Source organism: Herpailurus yagouaroundi, unplaced genomic scaffold (assembly GCF_014898765.1).
Source record: "Herpailurus yagouaroundi ecotype Mexico unplaced genomic scaffold, PumYag 28, whole genome shotgun sequence".
In the NCBI taxonomy this organism is placed as follows: domain Eukaryota; kingdom Metazoa; phylum Chordata; class Mammalia; order Carnivora; family Felidae; genus Herpailurus; species Herpailurus yagouaroundi.
In genome coordinates this window covers 167,149,379-167,172,335 of record NW_024412376.1, presented here as the reverse complement: position 1 = coordinate 167,172,335, position 22,957 = coordinate 167,149,379, and the positions used below count along the sequence as shown (strand labels likewise).

Here is a 22,957-nt window from a genome sequence, read left to right as displayed (position 1 = left end):
CAGTGAACCCCTTCCCCAGAAGGCTTCACTCACCTGCAAGCTTGCAGGCGTTGTTCCTTCTCCCTAGAATACCTTTACTCTATCTCCACTGCTCACATTGCCTACCTGGCCCTTATGGTTCCCCGCCCCCCACTCCCCAGGCCGGGGAGAGCTATTCCTCCCAGAAAGGCCCTTCCCCAAAGAGACCTGCCAAGCCCCCTTCCTCCACTAAGCCCCAGCCCCTTAAACAGGGTTATTTGGGTGTAAACCTGGATTGTAATCCCCCCTCTCTTCCTCAGCTATTGGGAGTGGCCTTGCTGCTGGGAGCTTCCCAGGAGGCAAAGTAAAGAGTACCCTATTTTCTGGGCCTCACAGTGTTGGGGCCAGATCCCTGGGCCTTAGGAGTCCAGACCTGGTCCACGGGCTGTGTCTTGGTTTGGAAGCAGCTGAAAGTGCCCTGGAGGCTCTTTCCTGACAAGGGCGAGGTTCCAGAGGCTCAGTTCCCAGCAAGCCCTTCTCTGCCAGGGGGGATTCAATCCATATCTCTGCTCCGTACCTCCTGATCAGAGTCAGACTCTTGAGTCAGGGGTCGGATCAGGGACATATACCACCTCCTCCAGCAGGATCAGGATTGCAGGGTTGAGAGGGGGGGCAGCGCCACCTCCAGGGGGGCCACAGTGTCAAGGGCGGCCTCGCAGAAAGAACAGAAACGCTGCTCATTCGTTCCTATTTGCATTTACTGGGCACCTTCTGTGCGCTATGCACGGACGGCGCGTCTACGCCCGCAGCGGACGCCCACCTTCTCCTCCCCGGAGCGGGGGCGGGGCGGGGAAACGACCCAGCCCCGCCCCCAGCCGCCGCGCGGCAGATAGGGGCGGGACCCAGAGCCTGGGAAGGCGGGGCCAGGCTCGTGGGGAGGGGCGGGGCCCTGCGGGGCGGACCCGGGCGGGCCCCAGTGCCTGGCCGCGGGTCCCGCGGGCGGGAGCCGCCGCCGGCACGCAGGGCCCGCGGGCCGGGTGCAGAGTCTCACGGTAAGGCACAGGCGGGGCGCGATCGAGTCCCCCGGACCGGCCCGGTTTCCCTGGGCCAGGGTCCTCGGCGCTTCTGCCCGAGAAAGCGCGCGGGTTCGGGGGCTTGCACGGTGTACCCCGGAGGTCCAGGGGTGGAGGGCGGTTGCGTCGCGTCGGGCCCGCGTACCTCTCTTTGTTCTCCCCCCCCGCTCCCTCCCCCGCTTCCCCCCTCCCCCGCTTCCCCCCTCCCCACGCTTCCCCCCCCCCCCCCCCACGCTTCCCTAGGCCCTTGGGGCTCGAGGGCCCCACAGCGCCCCTCTGCCCCCAGGCGACCGTCCGGACCGAGCCTCCAAAGGCTCAGAGCGGAATTTGCTCCCACCTCCTCCTGGTAATCCAAAAGGTGAGAGGAAAGTTGCTTATTGGAGCTGATTCACATTGAAGTGTGAGTGACTGATAGATCCGTGGCTCTGGGGAGTCTGCGAGTCTTATTTGGGGAAACAGTGAGTGCCAGAGAGGGTGGCAGAGAGGATGGGAGAGTTCGGGGTTGGGGACAGCCTCCTGAAGGCCGGTCTCTTCCAGCTGCGCAACACTTTCCTGCTGCTCCAGGCCTTGGCTGCCCCTGGTGAGGTGGTGCCGACCTGGGCTTCCTCTGAGAGTGTTGGCAGGGACTGAGCTCTGATGCCCTGTGTCAGCCTGGGGCCGGTGCTCTCTGCCACCCTTGGTGATCACGAGCGCCTCACATCCCCTTTCTGTGCCTTCATTTGTTCATCTGCCAGTGCTGGTCATGTCTGTGCCTTGGGCTGGTGGCAGACCAAGTAAGTCGCCCCTCAGAAGTGGCTCTGGCCTGGGATGAGGGCTCTGTGTGGGACTGCTGGGGTGTCCGTGTGCGTGACAGACGTGTGATCTTGCTTATGAGGCGTCAGCCAGTCCCCAGCACAAAGGGGCTCAGAAAATGTTACTTGCAGTGACAGCTATGATGGTCATGATGACATGTGCAGACTTTTTTCTCAAGAGTTGGGGGACCAAGGGGACATGGTGAATCCTGGAGTGGGAATAGGGTCCCAGGTTCTTGTCCAGCTCAGCACTGACTCAGTGTGACCCCCAGGGGTCAGCCCCCAATCCTGTCCATGCCTGGCTCTGCAAAAGCAGAGGAGGGGGCTGGGCCCCATCACCTGCTGGAACCTCCTGCCACTGTGTCCTTTACCCAGGAGGGCCACACAGGGCGCTCCTGGGAGTCAGGGCTCCACTCCTGGTGGAACAGGGGGCCAGGGTGGTGGCTCTGATGGGTAAAGACTGTCAACCTCCCCTTCCCGACCTCTTCACCCCTGTTACTTGGCTCTGTGTCCCATACTGGAGCACACCTGGGCAGAGGGAGCAGGCAGAAGGGCAGACAGGTAGATGGTCCAGGCCAGTCCCTGTCAGCTGTCTGGGAAGAGGGTACTGATGGGGCCCTGGCCCTTTCAGGGAGTCCCTCAGGCCCACAGAGTCAGGAAAGACCCCCCAAGGAGGCTGGCCTAGGAGAGAGAGAAGACAGATCGGGGGGATGCAAATGTGTTTTGTCCCTTCCTATTATTCACATGGACAGAGGGAAATGAGGTGCTGGGTGAGCCCCTGCCGTCCTCTTCTTCCCCCTCCCCACCCCCCACTTCTTCCCCCTCCCCACCCCCCACCCGCAGGCAGCCCTGCAGATGGGAAGCCTGAGGGAACACAGACAGATAAGGTGGCCCAGCTTGGTCACAAGGGGCTGGGTCCTGGGTTTGAGTTTGACCATGTCGATTTATCAGCTGTATGATCTCGTCCGGGAGATCTCGCATTGCTGAGTCTTGGTTTCCTCATCTGTAAACTGCGGTAGTGAACCCCTACCTAGTGGGTGGTTCTGTACGTCTGAGGGGCTGGTGGTGGCTCATGGTTGGTGTTCAGCGACTGTGAGCCTCCAAACTGAACAGCAGGGACAGCTGGGCCGCCTCTGCTTGGGAGTAGGGGTAGGACCAGACATGGAAAGGCCTGGGGGCAAAGGGCAGGCTCTGCTTGGGTCTCGTGGCAAAGGCCTGAATCTGTGAGGAGTGGCCAGGGTTGGGGAGCCACCTGGGTCCTCCTGGCTTCTGTCCTTAAAGCTCTGTGGTGAGATACCCAAGGTCAGTGACTGGCAAGGTAGTAGGTGGCCTCAGTAAGTTCCAGGCACATGCATATGTGGTCCTTAGGTACCCCTGGGTAGTGCGGCCAGCCTGGGCAACCTGGCTGGTGGGCTACAGGTGGCCTGTGCAGGCAGGGGTTGCAGTCAAAAAAGAGGGGGGCTGTTCTCTGAGCCATGGTGGATGGCCTTGGAGGCAGGGACAGACTGAACCAAAGGCTGGAAGTGGGAAGGGTGGCAGACCAGTTTGACCAGAGTGGCCTGATGTGTGCCGGGTATGGTGAGGGCATGGATGGGGCAACCCGTAAAAGGGCAGAGGGGCTCTCAGAATGCCCCCCAGGGTAGGTGGTCTCTCTCCAGAAGGCCTCTGGATCTCTCCAGTGGCCCTGACTGGGCATTCACGGGCCGGGGCTGGCCCCATGTGTGGACCACGTAAGTCCCAGCCAGAGGTGGCTGGGGGGGGGGGGGGGAGCACATTCTGGGCTCATCATAGCCTCGGGCAGGCAGGCCCAGCGTTTCTGCCAGACCACCTTTCTCACCACCTCTGCAGGCCTGCGCAGGGGAGAGTGGACAGGATGGTGCCTCTTAGTCTCAGGCCAGGAGACCTGAGGCTCCTTAGTGACACTCTGATACTTCCTGACCCTCAGGTGACAGAAGCCCCTGGCTCTGGCTCACACTGAGGGATTTGGCCTTGGGGGCCAAGCTCCTGAGCTGCACGTGAAAGCCAGGAGCAGTACAAGTGAAATGAATGCCAGTCCTGCTGGGCTCTCAGTGGGGAGGGGCTTCACTGTGCTTGAGGTGACTTCCAGCTCTGAGGCCACCTGAACGGTCAGCCTCTGCTCACCCCTGCCCCAGAGTGTAGGCTGTGCTGGATCCTGATGGCAGGGCTGCTGTTTCCTTCACCCCTGGCCCACGTGGGCTGGCCATGCCAGGTTCTAGTAGTCTTAGCCAGCTGGTCTCCCGGGATGGGGTTGGTGTGCTTGGTTGCTGGAGGCAGTGTCCTGGGGAGGTCAACAGGGCCTGTGGAGCTGGTGGGGCATCCGTGTGGTATCCACACCCCTAGCCCTTGCAGCCACGTTCTGATTCCGAGAAGTGCCCTGTTTCCTCGTGAATCAGATGTTTATTGTGCGCTCGCTGAGCCCAGGGTGGGGATGGCCTGCTGCCAAGCATGCCTGTTCCAGGCCACTGAGTGGGGTGTGGGTGCCTGCCTGCTGGAGCCTGCAGAGGGAGCGAGGTCCCCGCCCCAAGTCTGAAGTGGTGGTGATGGCTGTGCTCCCCCACGGAGGGGCGGGGGGGGGGGGACTGAGCCTGCCCGGCAGGCTGTGTCCACTTCAGGTCTGAGTGACTCCCTGGACTTCGGTCCTTTCCGTGTGAAATAGAGTAAAACCAGTTCAAATGCCTGATGTCCTTGGGAAAAGTGAATGAGATGCTGCCTAGGAGCCCTCATGGGCATCTCGAGCCCCGTGAGGGGCTCCATCAAGGCCGCACCCCCAGACCCCGGGCCAAGACATTCCTGCCCTTGACCTTGCACAGACTGTGCAGCTCCATTTTGAGGGTTTCCTCCAGCCTGGCCCGAGCTGATGTTGTAATCTAGCAGCCCTGTTCTGTAGTTGGAGGGCCACGTGTCTGCATACCCTGGCTGGACTTGAGGCCCCACCCATGTCCTGAGCTACACTAGGAGCCAGTCAAGCTCCTAGCCCTCAGTGCTGGTTGCCCCCAGCAAGGCGGGGAAAAAGTCAGAGGTAGACCTTGGGGCTTGGAATGCCAGGGTGGGGCCTTGGCTTGTCCCCACAGTCCACTTGGGGCTCTGGCTGGGGGCCTGGGCCCTTGCCACCTGGCTTCAGCCCTTGCCTCTGGAGCAGAGGTGGACCCCTTCAGAAAGCTGCTGCCCCCAGCCCTCTGGTCCTCTGCATATGCTGGGTGCTCTGTGTACCATGGCCTGGTTAGCATGGGCGCCAGGAGTAGACAGGCCTGCAGGTGGAGGGCAAGACCCGCTGGCAGATGCCACACGAGGCAGCTTGGCCTTGGCCCACCCTGCCTCTCTGTCCCTCAGAAGTAGTGTAATGAAAGGCCTAAGTGTCTGTCCTGCTTGATGCTTAGGGGACCCTTTCTGGCCAGTAACCGGGTGCCTCCTCTTAGCCTCCCAGTTCATTGCCTGGTCACCGTGTTTACTGGGAACTCATAAAGGACAGGGTGCCCACATAGGGCTGGTCCGGGGGGCGGGGGGGGGGGAGGTGCATGTGGGCTCCCCCACAGGGAAGTCCCACTGTGGAGCATCCCAGAAAGTTCAGAAGGCACGGCCTCAAGTGCCGGCGGGCAGGTGGCACCAGGGTGGGGGCAGGGCAGGGCCGGGCCCTCTTTGAAGTTGGCTTGTTACTACCTGCCTACATTTAACTGTCCGCTCAGCGTCTGAGATGAATCCGTGCCGTCATCCTGGAACCCTCTGCTGCCCAGCTTGGTGGAGTTGCCAATCAGATAACCATGGGTTGTTTGTTGTGCTTCGGCCTCGCTCAAAGGTTTCTGTCATCACTCCCCACCCCCCACCCCAGCTGACTGCCCTGCCCCAGCTCTGGGTTCCAGATGCTCTCAGTGGCCCCAGCAGGGTTCAGATGGGGAGACTGAGGTGGGGTATCCTGGGGGTCCCACCCTAAATGGAAGCAGTTCCTTTCTCTGTGGCTGTTTCCCTTCCTGAAGATGTGTGTTAGGGCCAAGATTGGGGTCAGCCTGACCTCCCCTGAACTGCAGGCCATTCTGGAAACCCAGTCTTTGGGTCCCAGGGAGCCAGTCCCCGAGGTGGAGTTGGTGTGCAACCAGCAGGAGAGCGATGAGGAAGGCCCCAGAAGCCCCAAGTGGACAGGTGTGAGGACCACAGCCTTGTGTCAGAGCTGGAGGGAGGTGCACCAGGGCACTCAGCGCCTGCCTTGTCTCCTGAACGTCCCTCCCTAATCCAGCTACTTCCTTTCCTCCTATTTGGGGCCGGAAAGGGAGAAGCCGTTTGTGTTGGCTCCCTGGGATCCCTGATAGCCAGGCGGACACAGCACTGGGGGCCTGGCCCTGACAGGCAGATCAGTGGTCAGCTGGGCAGGCAGAGGGTGCAGTGGCTGTGTCTCCTAGCCCTCAGCCTAGGATGGGAGGTGGCCTGTCAGGCCTAGAACGTCTAGGAATGCAGGAGGTGCTAAGCAGGAGGCAGGGTGCTGTGAGCTGGACGCAGCAGAGGGCCTCAGAGCCCCTGCAGTTGGTGTCAGGCCACCAAGGCCTCCCTGCCGACCCACCCCGCTCGGGTCAGAGCTGATGGTAGCCCCTTGGCGGTAGCCCCTCAGGCTCCAGTGTCTGCCTCCCTGCACCCTGCCCTGTCTCAGGATCTTGTCTGCATCGTACCCCCTTCCTCAGGCAGTCCTCCTGTCTCTCCAGTCTGGCTCAGGAAGGATATGCTCCTCCGGGGACCTTACCCCGACACTGCTGCCTGGTATGTGACAGGGCCGGGACCCCCAGACTCCCAGCGCTGGCTCCTTGCCACAGCAAGCTACTTGGGGGAGGGGGGGCATGGGAGCAGGAGACTCTGGAATCATTACCCTCCCGCCCAGTTTGGTTCCAGACCGTGGGCTACAGCTGCCAGCGGAGGGCGATGCCTGCCCTTAGGTCAGGGCTCTGTCTCTGGTCTGGTGCTGGGGTGTAGGGAGCGCCCCAGGCTGGGAGCAGGTCTGGGTTCTGTCCCACCTGGGTCAGCACCAGTGGTCCACAATGGAGTGAGGAATGGAGCCCGTCTCCGAGGCCCTGACCTGTTTTGGGGTCCTGGGCACCTGGCCTCGGAAGGTCTGCCACCTGGGGCAGGGGCTCTCTGAAACCAGTCTTCCCATTTTCCTGGGACTGTGATGGGAGGGTAAAGTGCTGTGGTTGGTGGTGGCCATGTTCACTGCGGAGGCAGGAAGTTGCTGAGGAAGGAAGAAGGTTGAGAAAGAGATCCTACTCCTGAGGGGATCTAGGAGGCCCTGCCCCAAGCTGAAGCTTCTCGACAGCCAGGCACGGGGGCGGGGGTGGGGTGGGGGGGCAGCTGTTCCGGGGCCAAGGTCTTGGGAAGCAGGAGGAGACTGCCCACTCCAAGCCCAAGCCAGCGGCCTCCATGTTGAGTTATGCACCCCCTCAAAAACCTGCACGGAGCCCTCCTGGGTGCCTGGCCCGGGGGTGGTCCTGGCCCTGCTAGTGGGCAGCACCCAAGAACGGCACAGGAGGTGCTGTGGGGGGCATCCATGATGGGGCCTCCTTGGGGTGGGAGCAGGAAGGGGAAAAAAGGGGCCAGGCTAGGGGCCCTGCGGTGTGTTGGCATAGAGACTCTGAAGGAGAGGCCTGGAGAAGGCAGAAGGGGTGCAGAAGTCAGGCCCGAGGGCATGGGAGGGTCTCGAGCAGGGGTTGGTTTCTATTTCCAAAGTTCACTCGGGTCTGGAGATGCTCCCACATGTGCAGCCCCCCTGAGGCAATGGCTGTGAAACAGCTTGGGTGGGAGTAGGGGGGTTGGAAGGGGGCTTAGACAAGTAGGAGAGCTAGGTGTGTGGTGGGGAGAGGGGGTCAGCTGACCAGGGTGGAGTCAGTGACCGCAAGCGAGTGGCTGTTGGGCCTGTGGGGGAGGCAGTCCTGGTCAGACGGGGTAGCGCTGGGCCCTGGTGCCCCCCCCCCCCCCCCATTGTTTGCTGGCTTTTCTGGCCCACAGTGCTGTGACCCCACAGCTGTCTCCCTGGGGATGGGGAGGGTGTTCCTAGAGCACCCACCGAGCCGTACCCACTCCCCCTCCCACCCAGCAGGCTGCCCCAGCCAGGAGGAGGCCTTAGGGGCCGGCACCCAAGAGCTGGGCTCTGGGCTCTGCTGGCCAGCAGAAGCCTCCTTGCCTCTGGTGCCTCAGTTAGACTCCCTGTCTCTATTGCATGTGGGGATCTGAGGGAGTTCTCTAGGGCTCTGGCTCAGGGCTAGGGTGTGGGGTGGGGGTGGGCAGACGGGAGATCTCCGGCCGTGGGGCTCACACAGGTCTGGGCTGTGGTGGCTGGGGGCGCCGACCAGAGCTGTCTGTGCCTCAGGAAGGGCCCGGCCTGGGATCCCTGGGCAGCGATGGGGTAAGCCCCTCTTCCTGCCCTGCGTCACGCTCTGAGAACCCTCAGGGAGCCATGCCCCAGCCTGATTGTGGGGCATCAGGGGTGTCTTGGGGTGTTCTGAACTGGGGCCGAAGGCCAGGCAGGAGTTTGTCAGATGGGGATGATATGAGGAGGTCAGGGAAGGGGTGTGAGGTGTGCACTGTGGTTGAGCACCAGCTGGGTAAGGACCTTGAACTTGAGCCTGAGTGTGATCACCTTTGAGAACGTTGAGAACCACCTCTCTGCTTCGGCTCAGAGCCAGGAGAGGGTGGGGTGGGGGACAGGAGGGTGGGCCTGGGGCACGGGATCTCACAGGGCACCTGGCCTTGGAAAGGGGACAGTGTGCAGGACAGCACGGTGGCTGGACGTAGACCCCCTGATGGAGGCCCCAGACTGCTCGCAGGGGAGACTGGGGACTGGGCTCTTTTCCCGCCAACCTGGGCCCCCTGCCAGACCCTTTTCTTCATTGGGCCTCCGAACAATGGGGCAGTATGAGGGCGCCTGGGAGCAGTCTGGTCCCCCTGTGGGGGGTCTGTGCTGAGGGCGCGGGAGGAGCCAGTGGCTGAGTCATCCTGTCCAGTGCCCAAGCCTGGGTTCCCAGGCGAAGGAGGAACACACTGCTCTCAGTTCCTCTAATGGGGGGCTGACCTGCTCCCCCTTCCCTCTTCTGCCCCTCTGTCCGACCTCTTCCTGTGTCCTCTCTCTGGCTCCCTCCCTCTGGACCTGTCTCTGTCTCCCTGTCTCTGTCCAGCCAGAGACCGAGGCCTGGGAGTGGCCACAGCATGCTTCCCCAGGCCCTGCCCACTGTAGCCCCGACAGGCGGGCTAGCCTGTTGCCTGGGTGTTCCCCTTTGCTGGCCACCGATGAGAGGGCAAGACCAGGCGGGTGTGAGACCTCCCGAGGCCAACCTAAAATTTACCGATGGATACAATGTGACCAAAAACAAAAGACAATGCAATAAAATACAAAATAAAAAATAAAAAAAAGAGGCAACAATAAACCTCAGAAAGTAAAAAGTAATCAACAGCATCAAAGAAAAAAATGGTTTGAAAACAGCTTAAAAATGTTCTGTTGGGGATGAAAGTATAACAGTAGGTGGGTTAAGAGAGAAGAAAGACCTCACTGTAAAAGGCTGAAATGAGCAGAATGAGAGAGAGATTTTGTCATGTAGACTCCCTGCTCTGCGTTCTGGCCTGGGGCAGGGTCAGCAGGAGGCCAGAACCCCATTGGACAAATGGTGACCTGGGGTTCCTGGTGAGTAAGGAGTCCCTGGAGGATCCAGATTGGGGGCCACACCTCATGACCCTGCCCTGCCCTAGCAGCCCTGAGCCAGTGAAATGTTGTAGAGTGCTGAGGGACACCACGGTTTCCTGTGGTCTAAGGGAGGCCACCATGGCAGGAAAGATACTAAGGAGAGGGGTGGTGGGACAGATGGCGGAGTGACCAAGGCCACTGACTGCTGCAGGGGTCAAGGCTGTGTCCCTGGTGGCCTAGCCCAAGATGCCTTGTCAAGTGGCTGCCAATGTGGAGGGCTCACACAGCTGCCTTGGCCTGGCACAGGTGGACAGCAGGTGTCCTTACAGTGTGCCCATGATGGCTGACCTTTGGTCTCTGACTTCGGCTCCCTCGAGGAGCAGTGGGGCTGGATCTCTCTGGCTGCCTCCTCTACCCACATCCCTCCCTAGCATTGGTTTCATGGCCTTGGCATCCCTGCTGTGTTCCCTTCTTACACCTTGCCCTGGTACTGAGATCTGGGCTGAGTGGGTGCCCTCTACCCTCAGAGGCCCTGAGACCCAGTGTTGGGACAAGTGGCTGTCTCAGAGTTCCAGTGAACGGTCGGTCTTCTTTGGTCCTCAGGGACCAAATAAGCCCATTTGCACCAGGACCCCATTGCAAATCAGTGAAACTAGGCCCGGAGCCTAAGCCTGAATGGGGTCCTGGCCTGGGACCTCACCCTGGGGACAGGCCTGGGATCTCATCCACACTCAGCTGGGCATGTGGCCCTGAAAAACAGCTCTGAAATGAAACTGCTTTTGTCCCTCTGGTCTGAGGTGCGTGTTCCCTCCTACCCCAACCCCAGGCCCTTTGCACAAGTTGCTTCCCATCCGGGACACCCCCCGTGTGGTTTCCGTGCTTGGCTACTTCATGTGGAAGATGGCTCCAAGGATGCTGGCTGATGTGTCACCGTGTCTGGGTGGAATGGTGGTCACAAGGACATGAGTCAGAAGTGGCTGCCTCCCCAGCAGATCGGGAGCCCCGCTCTGGGTGGGGCCAGCTTGGATCCTGGGGTGAAGGGTGTGGTGTTTGCCAGCAGGTGGCAGTGCCCTGACTGCCTCCCTCTGCCCCAGTACCAGGAGAACTTGGGGGTTGCGCTAATGCTCTGTGCAGGACAGACCAGCATCCCAGCCCACCCTGGCCCAGTGGTGGACAACACTTCCTGCTCTCAGTTTTATTAGCTACCCAGTGGGGTTCGGCTCTGGCTCTGTAGGGGCCCCCCCGTTTCTGACGGAGATACTGTTTCTGGGATATCTGGTGGCCTGCTCCTTCGCTTCATTTGACTCTCTGCTGAAGTGTGGACCTCTCCATCCACACAGCCCTAGCACTGAGCGCCGGGCCTCCTCGGTTCTCACTCCGCTGAGCCTGCCAGCTCTCGGAACAGCCTGAGTTACCAATGGAGACTCTGAGGCTTCAGCTTCTGCTTCTTGCCAGTCCTTGTTCTGGGGTGAGCACTGTCCTCCCCCTGCAGCACTGGCAGCAGTGAGCCAGGCTCAGGCTGAATGTCTCCCGACTGGGCTGTCCCTGGGCTTTGGACGTGAGTGTAAAACAAGCAAACCCTGAGCCCACAAGGACAGGCTGGCATGCACCAGCACGCTGCACGGTCTGTCCCGCCCCCTGTGCTGCAGCCTCCTGCCCAGAGCCTGGGGCCCCCCTCCCGTTGCCCTCTGGGCTGGTGTGTTTTCTGTCCAGGTGGGAGCCATTGTGGGGCTCCTCCTCTCCCTTCGCGCCTCTGGGAGCCAGCCTCAGCAGGAAATGCCGGACTGTGTGGTGTGGGTGAGGTGGCTCTGGGCTCCAGGCCCCATGGGCAGTGCCGGCTGGATGGCTGTGCTGCGGCCTTCTTAGCCTCCCTTTCCTCATCGGGAGAGCAGCAGTGTGTACCCTTGAGCAGCTGGGGACCGCGTAGGCCACGGAGCTGACACATTGGTGGACATTCCAGGCCCCTGCCCTGGCCCGGTGGCTTGGCCATCCGTAGCGGGAGGGGACTACAGGAAGGAAAGCACCCTAGCCTTCGTGACCCCCTGGCCTTGGCCTCAGCAAGTGGGGAGTTTGCCCCCGTGGGATGTGCGTGCGACACAGGGGTCCCCAGGAGGGTCTGGTTGATGGTAGCCTCTGTTCCTGAGGAGGCCGGCCTAGGGCTGGTGGCAGGAACCAGGCCCCCTGTTGGGGAGGCAGGCCTTGCACCGAGCACCAGAACTGCCTTCTGGAGCCTTCTGCTGCCCAGTAGGATGGGTGCTCAGTGAGTATGTGCTGAGGGAGCCGATGTGGCATGGCCTGGGAAGGACAGAGGGGGAGCAGACTGGATTTGGGGAAGTCTTGGTCTCTGTGGATCCCTCATCTGGCCAGGGATCAGCTTATCTCTCACCTGAGAGGAGATGGTGTCTCTGTTTCTGGGTATCCTGCCAAAAAAGCAGATCTCCTGCCCAACCACATTCCCTGGACCCCTGGAAGGTCAGCAGCAGTGTTGGGCAGTCTTGTCGGCCTAGGGCCTGGCCCACCAGGTGCTTGGGGTGTGAGGGTGCCTGGTCTGGCCCCACATCTGCTCTGTCGGTGACCGTTGCCAGCCTTGCTTTGTGGACGAGGACACAGGCTGGGAGAAGTCATTCTGGGGAGGGGTTCAAGCCCTGCTTGGTGGGCACCAAAGCCCCTATACTGGGCATATGTCATGTAGCCAGAGGCCCCCAGGGGTGGAGAAGTGGGGGTACTTGAGGCAAGAAATGAGCGTCCTGGGCTGGATGCCATGGGGAGTAAGGGGCACCCAGCTAGCCAGGGATGCAGTAGCTCATGCTCTAGAAAGTACTCAGTGCCTGCTTCGTGCTGGACACACTGTGGGGGGTGGACATGAGGAGTGACCGTCCTCTGGAGCCGATGCTGAGGGAGGGACAGGTGGTCCCCAGACAGACTGAAATGCTCAGGTGCGGGGTATGAAGGGAGGGGCAGACTCTCCCGGGAGCTGGGAGAGGGGTCCTGCGTGTGGTTGGAGGGCTGTGGGTGCGATGGGTCACCTCTGGGTGCAATTCCCAGCGCTATGGGAATGTGGCTCAGAATGGGGCCATCAGTGGCCGGGGATCCTGGGGTGCTCAAGGGTCCAGACCCCGAGGGGCCGGAAGGGAAGGTGTAGCCCGGCTTCGAGCAGGATGGTTTGAGAGCACACTCCCCCTTTCCAACATGACTGCGCTGACAGTGTTCGCAACAGAACCCCAGTGACCAAGTGCCCCTGGAGTATCCCTGCCCACCAGCCGTGCCAGATGGTCCTGGGGACATCCTGCACCAGAACTGTCCACCCCATTCTTCACATGAGGAAGCTGAGGCTCAGAGTGGGCCACAAGTTTAGAAGAGGGGATTGAGCCAGGCCTGTCCCCAAGGAAGCCTGTGCAGTAACCACTGTGCTATTCTTGCCCACCCAGGTCCTGAGGCTGGAGCAGCCCCTTCATGGGGAACCACAGGGGCAGGAAGCCCTGAGCATCTCTCTTGGGGCTAGCGCTTTGGGGCAAGGCTGACGAGAGGCAGGCTGCCTCCGCGGGCACGGGCCAGGAACTCGGGGCACACATCAGTGCTCTGGGACATTTTTTCTTAATCAGTTAAAAGGCACAGACTTGTTTAAGTTCTGATGAACCGAAGCGTGAATCCTGAGCACCTCTGCTGGCTTGTGGTTTGAGGCAGGAGAGTGGTTCATGCCAGTGACGATGCCAGCGTGGTTCCCCCCAGACCTAGCCTGCCCCTCACCACAGCCCACAGTGGACCTTGTCCCTCACACAGGGACCTTGGCCCGGGGCTCCCGCCATCCTCCCTCCTGCCTGCATGCTGCTCCTTCCTGGCCAGGCTCCAGCTCCCTCCTGGGGAGCCTCCCTCTCCGGGACTCTGCTGGAGGGAGCTCTGCCCTGGGTATGAGCCCAGGGGTACCCCCGACTCTGTGAGGGCCCCTAGCTCTGCTCTGCACTCTGCCCAGCTTGGGAATGTTTGCTGGAGGCAGAGATGCCAGGCCAGGGAGAGGAAAGCTCCGGGGTGCTGTGTGACTGGGGCAGCGTCCAGGGATGTGAGGGCCTCATGAGTCTTCTTTGGGGACAGAGCTTGAGGGCCAAGTGTCTCAGAGTAGAAGCCCCACCCCCACCCCCATCCTGACCCAGAAGCCCAGGCCCCAGGGTGGGCAGCCATGCATGTGGGTCTCTTTCTGCACTTCCCTTAATTTCCTCTGCGCTTGGACACAGGAGTGACTGGACGCTTCCTGCCTCTATCCTGGGCAGCCCTGAGACCCTGGGGGCCTTCTGGACCCCAGCACACCGCTGTCTTTCTGGGGACACTGGCAGGCTCCAATGCGTCCAGTTCATCTCTGTTTTGCAGTTAGCAGTCTTGAATATCTGCTCATTGCCGGCCACCCCTCATCTCACCGAGGAGGGATCCTGGGCCATGGATGGGCCTTGGTGGTGGCCACACTGGACATCAGTTCTTGTTCAGGGTCAGATTAACTCTAAGTACACTCTGGCTCTGAGGGATGGCCTAGGCAAGGGCTAGTTACAGCCACGCGAGGGGCATGGGCGTGTGTGTAGACGTGATTCTGAAGCCATCTGTCCCATCTATCCATCTGGGCCCTGCATGGGTCAGGCACCAGCCTGGCTCTGGGGATTCAGCGGGACCCAGGCCAGTGGGGAGTGCTGGGGTATCCGTGTGATACTCTGGTGTATCAGGCTGTGCCACTGACGGAGATTTCAGAGAAGGGTGTGAGGTTCTAGATGGTTCTGTTTTCCAAGGATGAGGGAACATTTTGGAGAGGATTTAGTTTGCAGGTAGAAGAGATTGGCAGGTACTGGGAATGGGGCATGATTGATGGGCCTATGTGGCAGGCCCAGAGTTAAGCGCCCAGGGCTGGAAGCAGGAGCCAGACCCCATAAACCTGTCCAGGGAACCAGGCTGACCCCTGCTTCATGGTGGAAATGTGCTACGGGGGGGCTGGCCAGGGGTGTGAACCAGAGGCAGGAGGAGGGCTCAGCAAGTGTGATGGGTGTGAGCTGGGTGTGGCACCCAATCCCGTGCTTGGGAGGGTAGGAGGTGGTGGGCCAGGCCTGCAGGAGGTGTGCACAGCCAAGGAGGCCAGCTCAGGTTTTCTCCGTCCAACTGGATGCCCATGCATGGCGGGGGCTGCCCACAGAACCGGTCTCTCCCCGCAGGATATGCTCGGGCTTCAAGTGAAGTTGGCCCAGGGAAAGGACTTTGGAGAGTCCCTGTGTGTGATAGTTTCCTAAGGCTGTCCTAACCCAGCACCACCCCCTGGGGGCTTAAAACAATAGACATTCACTCTCTGAGTCCTGGAAGGCAGAAATCCAAAATCCAGGGGTCAGCATGGCCATGCTCCCTCCGGAGGCTCTAGAGAAGGATCCTTTCTTCCTTGCCTTTTCCAGCTTCTGGTGGTTGCAGAAATCCTTGGCTTCTCTGGTTTGGGGCCACGTCACTCCAATCTGTGCCTCTGTCTCTTCTTTCTCTCGTAATCCAATCCTTGTCATTGGATTTAGGGCCCATCTGGCCAGTCCAGGATGAGATCCCTAACTACATGTGCAAAGGTCCCTTTTCCAAATGAGGTCACATTTGTAGTATCTGGGGACTAGGACTGAGACATAGTCACCAGGGACACTGGGTGACTCTGGGTGGGCCCTGTCCTCTACATCACCCGCTCCCTCTGCCCAGTCCCACCCTTGCAGCCCTGCTCTGGAAGGCAGCCTCTAGCCTCAAGTATGGAGAGAAGAGTGAGGCTCAGAGAAAGAAGGGAAGTTGTGTCCAAGGGTCCTAGAGCTGGCTCTAGGTGGACCGAGGCCCTGCGGGAGGGGCTGATACAAAACATCTTATTTTGAGAACTTGATGCTTTTCTCCATCGTGGGTGCCAGCCACCCCTCCCTGGGCCCAGGCCCTCCCCAGAGCCCAACAGGCCCTTCTCAGCACCTTCAGTGCCTGAGCTGCCCCTGAAGGTGGCAGATGGGCACCGGGTTGGGCACAGGGGCCCGGGGTGCCTGAGGGAGACCCGGGGCTGGCGTTCCCAGGGACATGGTTCCATTCCTCACCCCTCCGTTCTCTGGCCATCAGCCTGGCCGGTCTCAGCATCTCTGAATGGCAGTGTTCTCACGGTCAGCGCAGGTTACAATAGGACCAGCTTCGTGGGCTGTGGGCACACGGGTGAGGAAAACTCCGTGCCCAGCTGCAGAGGTCACGCTGTGCTAGGTGTTCGCCTTGCTCCTGAGGAGGCTGCAGACCCCAGGAACTCAGAGTGAAATCTCTCTGTCTTGCTTTCTTTTCAGGCTGACCCTTGGCCCCTGCTGGCCCTGCTGGCTGGCTCCCACCCACCCTGGTAAGTGCCCTACGTTCGGTGTGGTGGGGTGGTCCCCAAGCCTGGCAGTTTGACGCACCTGCCCTTGGGGCAGGGGGAGGAGCCGCAGCTGGGGGAGGGTGGGCTAGAGACCACAGCCGTGCTCCAGCCTCACGCCTTTTGCTGCTGGGATCCTGGCGTGGGATCATTTCCATGGCTATCTCCAGCACACCGTAAAAGGTCTCGGAGCTGCCATTATTGGAGGGTCCTCTGTTTTCAGGAATATAAATGGCAGTGTTCTTCGCTGCAAGGATAAAGTGATGCCTCAGGAGGTAGGAGGGCACATGAAGAAGCTGAGGCCCAGAGAAGAGCGGCCTGCAGAGGTCACATAGCAGCCCAGGACTCCTGACCTCCACCTCCCAGAGGGAGACAAAGGTTGGAGAAGGGGCCAGCATGGGTCTGACCCCTGATGGGGATCCTATTCCCCTCATGGCCCTCTGCCCCCCCCCCCCCACCTCTGCTGTTGTTTAGGCGCGTGGGGGGGACCCTCCAGGGCGCAAGGGTGGGGGAGCTCTGGCTGCTGCCTTGACCTCAGGCCTCTTCATCCATCCACCTGTCTGTCCGTGAGGGGCGGTGCATCCTGGGGAGTGTTGGCTGGCTCCCGGTCCTCGTCTTGGCAGCTTCTCACCCCCACGCCTGTACCCCAGCCTCGCTGGGCCTCGGTCACCCTGTTGCCCCTGGATTCCTCCCCACCCTGTGATGTTGCCCTGAACCCCTGTCCTGTCTTTGACTTCCTCACCCCGGCCCCTCCCAGCAAACTCTGCCTCCCTCTGTCAGATCCAGCCCCCTCCCCTGGAGGCCTCCCCAGTCTAGTGCCTGCTGGGCCCTGCCGCCTTCTGTTGACCCCATAGCATGGCCCTTGAGGCCGAGGCCCCCACCCTGGCCCAGAACTGCCCATTGGCTTGTCCTGGCCGGATCATGGCCCAGGAGCTCCTCACCTGCTATTTTATCTCAACCCTCAGCACCCATTTCACAGATGAAGAAACTAAGGTTCAGAGGTACTAAGTAAGTTGAGGCCACAGAGCTGGCACAGGACAAAGGTAGGCTGAGTGTCCAGCTTTAGCTCGCTCTGGGGCCCTCTATCCACCCTGGGCACACTGCAAAGAGGAAGAGGGGGCAGAAACCCCCCTCTAACCCTCCCCCTTGCTACCTGTCTGTCTGTTGGTGTCTGTCTGTCATGGCCAACTTTCTGCCAAAAGCACAGTCTGCCCTTAGCCACCAAAGGGCATCGAGGCTGGCCTAGGCGTGGGGAGGCCAGGGCAGCCATGCCTATCCTGAGGAGAGCTCAGACACAAAGGTCAAGCCCCCCGTCCTCTAAGAGACAGCAGGTGGTCTGTGACCCCAGATAGGCCCCCAGGTAGCACGAGGACTTTGGCAGATGTCTGGGGCGGTGGACGCTGTGGGAGATGGAGGTCCCCCGGCCTGGGAGCTGCCCTCCAGTGCCCTGACTACAAGTATGTGAGACGGCTAGGTGCCCCAGGAAACTTGGTGGACAAGACCATCAGCAACTCCCGGGGACCCTGTGGTCTGTGGCCTCTCTGACCCTCAAATCCTGCTGTGGGGGGGGGGGTGGTCCCAGAGTGCTCCTTCCTTTGGTTGGGCCTGTCCTCTGTGGGAGAAGACACAAGCTCAGGAGAAGAGAGCCAGGGGATGTGGGGGCTCAGCACCGAACAGCCTGGGCTTGAATCCCTGCTCCCCAACTTTTTGGCTGTGGATCTGGGCAGGAGAGGCACCCAACCCTTGTGGGGCAGCGTAGGCTGGGGAGGGGACGCATTCTGAGTGGGACCTGGGGCAGGACCGGACAGTGGCAAGAGCATGCTCTGATAGTCGTCAAGCCTGGTGTTGAGAGTGATGATTGCCAGAGGCAGTGAGCCCAGCTCTGTCACAGAGGCCATGCCTGGCTGGGGGAGACGGGGAGGCCTGTGGTAGAGGAGGGAGGGAGGGTGGCAGGCAAATGCCTGGGCCAAGGCTGGGAACCTGGTCCCTTGGTCTCTTGGTCCCTTGGTGTCAAAGGTCAGAGAGGTGGAGGTAGTGAGTTCCCAGTGTTGGGTGTAAGCATCAGCTTCGTGAGGGGAAGGGGCTTCTGGGGCCAAGGAGACACAGTGTGACAGCCCATGGCTGGGAAGGGGCTTTGGTCGTTTCCTGGAGAGAAGCCAAGTATGCAGAGGTGGCCACAGGAAGTGTGTGGGGGGCATCAGCAGGGAGCTTCCTCCCAGGGGACAAAGCTGGTCTTGCCCCGGGGCCTGGAGAGCTGTGGTCTCCGGCTGCAGTAGGGCATGGGGGCAGTGCTGGCTAAAATCCAGCAGGCCTAACAGTGCTGATGGGTGCAGCCCTGGGTCTCACTTCGGCCTCAGGACCTGGGAGGGTAGAAAGCAGGAAGTGCTGGCTAGCTGGGGCTGCCCAGGGACCCGGCAACAGGAAGTCTCTGGAGGGGAGGAAGCCTGGCGGCCACAGGCCCCAGATGCAGCCGGCGGCTGTCAGCAGGAGGGAGCTGTGGACGCAGTTGCCTGGGCAGCACCCAGGACAATGCCGGGGCATCAGGCCTTCCCCGCCTGGGGGACGTGGGCTGTAGGTCCTCCCTGTAGCCCCTGAGCCACATGGCCTCCCTGGGCCTCAGGACACCTGCCCCCAGCCCATCGACAGACAGGAGAAGAACAATGTGCTGGGTCAGTGCTCTCAGGTCAGTGCGGCTGCCCCGGGACCGGGGGGCTTAGCAGGTGGCGTAAACCCCGGGCCTGTGGAACTGTCCAGGCTGAGCCCTGGACCCCAGAGCCGATAGGCTGTGAGGAGAGCCCTGCGGAACTGGATGGGGCACAGTGGGAGCCCCAAGAGGGAGCCTGTTGCTAGGACACCCCTGCCCCACCATGTGCTACTCAGCCCGCAGCTGGCAGGGAGGTGGGGGCCCAGGTTGGGGGGCGCCTTCCCACCACGTATGCTGCCAGGTCCTGTGTGCGCACACATTGAGTGAGTATGTGTGAATGGATGTGAGTGTGTGTGTGTGTGTGTGTGTGTGTACGCGTGGACCATGCTTGGGAGCCTGGCATGGAGCTGAGGGGCTGGGGGGCTCTCCGCCTAAAGCCCAGGTCATGCCCCTTCCCTCTGGCATGGCTGCTTGCCGCCTCCCCCCCCCCCCCCCCCCGCAGGAGATGTTTGGTTTTGATTCTCTTGTGGAGGAAGATTCTGGGAAGGGAAAGGGGAAAGGGGAAAACAGATGGCCTGGGCGTGACCCCACTGCCACCTAGCGCCTGCAGGGTGCCTGCCTGGGGGCGTGGCTGTGCCTGGAGAGTCCCCCACCGTTTACTGGATGTGTAACTTTGGGCAGGTGACTCAGCCTCTCAGACCCTCGGTGTCTTCATCAGTGGTGTGGGGATGACGCCAGTTCACACGTCAGGGGGTGTCGGGATGATGATGTGGGGTGATCCTTGAGAAGCACAGAGCCTGGCTAATGGTGAATGCCCAGGGCGCTTCTCCCAGCCTCAGGGTTCTAGTCTGTAAAACGGGAATAAAGCATTGAGCCCGTGGGACTTAAGGAGCTGTCAAGAAGAACATTCTAACCTACGCCCAGGCTGCCAGCCTGGGGCACGGGGGCCACCCACAAAGGGTCTCGGGAGCCCCTGGAGGCTGTGCGTGTGTGTATATTTACGAGTGAGTGAATGAGTGTGTGTGTCAGTGTGAGTCCATAAAAGTGTGTATGAGTACATAGTGAGCTTGAGCGTGTGTGACAATGAGTCCGTGTCTACGAATGGGTGTGTGTATCTGAGTGAGTGTGTGAGTGTGGGCGTATGAGCGTGTACGTGTGAATATATTTGTGTCAGTGGGCATACATGAGAAAGCATACGTATCTGTGTGTGTGTCTGTGTGTGTACGTGTGTTTGTGTGGGTGTGAGTGTGTGAATGAATGCATTTAGGTCCCCTTTTCACTGGGGCCGGAGGTCCCAGCCTCCCCTTTCCCTGCAGCGCCCACAAAGGGCCGGTGTGGTCACCACTGACAGGAACCCCTGACACTGTGGTCGCACGAGGCACCAGCTCCCTCATCACAGTCAGGGCAATGTCTGCAAGTGTCAGAGAGGAGACCGCAGGAGCTCAGCCTCCAGGGCCCCTGCTTGGCTCTCACACAGAGGCTTACACCCATGCACACGCATGCACACACACTGATGTGCACACTCTAACCTGTGTGTGCACTGTGCAGCTCACAAGCACAGCCTGCCCGAGCACACTATCTGTGGCACTCACACGTGGGCCTGTGCAAATCATCACCACACACTTGTGGGGCTCACAGCCCCATGGTAGGGGGGAGCCACAGAGCCTGCACTTTGTGGGACTCCTCAAGGACTGTCTCTGGGGGACCGAGCGGTTTTCATCCACTAGCTCTGCCTCTGTCCCTGCTCCTCGGTCGCCTGGACTAACCTCTACTGTAAGAGAAGGTCAAGTGAGCTCAGGAGCGGAGACCAGGGCGTGTGCCTGAGGTGCCCGCCTTCCAAAGGTCACACGCCGTCTTGAAAGGGTTCATGGAGCCCAGCGGCCACCCCCATGCTGGCCACCCTTACGCCAACCTCTGTGTCATCAGAGTCCTGCCCCAGTCAGCCCCTCTGAGCTGCAGGGAACCAAGCCCCTCCCGGCATAGCAGTCTCCCTGGGTGGCCTCAGTACCCTCCTCTGTAGGGAGAGATGCCCTGAGGGGTGTCGGGGGACTCTGACGACTGGACTTTCTGTGCTCACTTTAAGTGAGAGGAAACAGAGGTCAGAGGAGGACAGGCCTGGTGGGATTTGAACCTGGCCCTCCAGCACTGTCCCTGGCGGCTCCCACCCAGGGTGGCTCAGCGGGCACCCCCAGCAGCACAGTGAGGTGTCCCTACTGCTGTGTCTGCCCCTGCAGAGGAAGGGACTGAGGCTTCCTGCTGATGAGCCCATAGAATGAACAAGTGGAGTTAAACCATCATGGGGCTCGGTGACAGGGCCAACATTCTGTGCCCCCTCTGGGGCTCCCTGAGTGTCCCCTCTGTGCTGGGCCTGAGCTGGTGAAGATGGGCAACAGCGACAAGCTAGCGTGGTCAGTGTTAGGTGGAGGGAAGGGTGTTCTAACCCCACAGAGGAACACAGGACCCCTGGAGATCAGGGAAGACCACCTGAGGGAGGGAACACTTGAACTCTCATTTTTGGATTGTTCATTGCTAGTACGTATATAGAAGTATGGCTGTTTTTTGTGTTTTGATCTTATATTCTGCTAGCTCGTTTATTAGTTCTAATCATTGTTTTGTGGGTTCTTTGAAATTGTCTGTATACATAACCATCTAATTTGTGAATAGTTTTGCTTCTTCATTTCCAATCTGGATACCTTTTATTGCTTTTTCTTGCGTAATTGCACTGGCTAGTACCTCCAGTACAAGGTTGAATAGAAGTGGCAAGAGTAGATGTCTTTGCCTTGCCCCTGCTCTTAGGGGAAAGCTTTCAGTCTTTTACCACTGAGTATGATGTTGGCTGGGGATTTTTCATCAACACCCTTTCCATGTTGAGGAAGTTTTCTCCTATTCCTGGTTTGTTGAGTGTTGCTCGTATCATGAAAAATTGTCAAGTTTTTGCCAAATGCTTTTTCTGTGTGTGTTGAGATGACCATGTGCTTTTTGTCTTTTATTTGATTAGCATGATGTATTACAATCATTGAATTGTGTTACCCTTGCATTCCCATGATAATTCCCACTCAGCGTGGTGTAGAATCCTTTTTACATGGTGCTGAATGCCATTTGCTAGTATTTTGGTGAGGCTTTCTACGTCTACAGTCATAAGGGATGTTGATCTATAGTTTTCCTGTGATGCCTTTGGCTTTGGTGTCAGAGTAATGCTGGCCTGATACAGTGAGTTCCTTTGTCTTCTGTTTTGGGAGAAGTGAATGAAGGTCTGGTGTTCATTTGAACCAATTCCTGAGGGCTGAGTTAGTTCAGTTGCAACTGGAGGCAGTGCAAACAGTGTGCACTGCAGCCTGGAGGTGGTGCTTGGTGGTTTTGGGTCTTGGATTCGGGAACCACAGGGTCTGGGTGGCACAGGTGCACGGGAGGTAGAGGGCATGAGGAGAGCCCCTGAGAAAGATCCATGGGGCCTGGATCTGGAAAGGCCAGGGGGCATGAGGAGGCCCTGGAGTCCTGGAACAAAGTGGTGATGGGAATGGCTTGTGTGGTGGGGGAGAGTGTGCTGAGTGAAGGTGATGGGGGAGGAGGTGCTGCAAGCAGGGGAAGGAACTGACACAAGTGGTGGGGGCTGCCCAGAGGTGGTGGAGAGGAGGAAGGGAGGTGGTGGCCTTGAGGGCTGAGTGTGCTGCCAGGGGAGAGATTGGCAAGGGCGCTGTGAACAAGGGCACACAGATGGGATGGAGCCTCCTGCTGCAGTGGGAAGGGGCATCGAGGGCCAGCCTGAAGTGGAGGCCAGGAAAGCAGGGAATGGTGCCCAGTGTGTAGCTGGGTGGGAGCAGCGCCCAGGCTGTCAGAGCTCCCTTATGCCATGGCTGGCCCATTGCTTGGGCAGGCTGTGTGCAGGTGGCAGGCAGAGGAGGCAGAATGCTTGGGGGGCCAGCAAGGCCATCCCAGCCTTTGGCCAGCCTGGGGGTCCCCTAGGAGGGGAGCCCCCATCTACCCAAGCAGGCGGGAGCTGCCAAGGACTGGACCTTGTACCTCCTGCAGGGAGACTCCTGCAGGGAATCCAGGGCTGGAGGCCCATGGCGGCAGATGGGTTAAGCAACTTGCCCAAGAGGGGGGCAGGAAGACCCACAGACCCACCCTGGGCCCCAGTGCCTGCGGGTCACACCCGCTTCAAGCCCACCCGCAACCCTCGGAGGCAGGGCGGCCCTCACCCCCATTTGCAGAGGCGCAGACTGAGGCTCAGGGAGCAGAAGCCCCTCTCCCAAGGGCTCTAGCCGGCCTGGAGCCCGGCCGTGTGCGCCTGCTTTGCCTCGCCCGCTTCCGGAGCCCGGGCCGCGCTGTGGACGTCCGCTTCGCGCCCCGAGCCACCGTCCCGCGTGGGCAGTTGGGGAAACTGAGGCCGCGCGGCGGCGGGCGGAGCGCCGGGTCCCCACCTGCCGCGCCCGCCCCGCCCGCGAGGGG

At 60.3% G+C, this 22,957-nt stretch overlaps 1 protein-coding gene and 1 long non-coding RNA gene across 2 annotated transcripts in view; both read left to right on the top strand.

The window, feature by feature from the left end:
• Positions 1-897: 897 nt before the first annotated feature.
• Positions 898-15,850, top strand: LOC121039253 (uncharacterized). The gene is made up of 3 exons (XR_005794660.1): positions 898-1,010; positions 1,275-1,389; positions 15,800-15,850. It is a non-coding gene; the product is annotated as an uncharacterized LOC121039253 (long non-coding RNA).
• A 2,608-nt stretch (positions 15,851-18,458) lies between these two features.
• SH3BP2 (SH3 domain binding protein 2) overlaps positions 18,459-22,957 on the top strand; it is a 19,794-nt gene continuing 15,295 nt past the window's right edge. Inside the window, exons 1-2 of the mRNA XM_040489279.1 lie at positions 18,459-18,462; positions 20,375-20,384. Of these exons, the coding sequence (XP_040345213.1) occupies positions 20,376-20,384 (9 nt within the window). The 5' untranslated portion in view covers positions 18,459-18,462; position 20,375. The remainder of the gene's footprint in view (positions 18,463-20,374; positions 20,385-22,957) is intronic.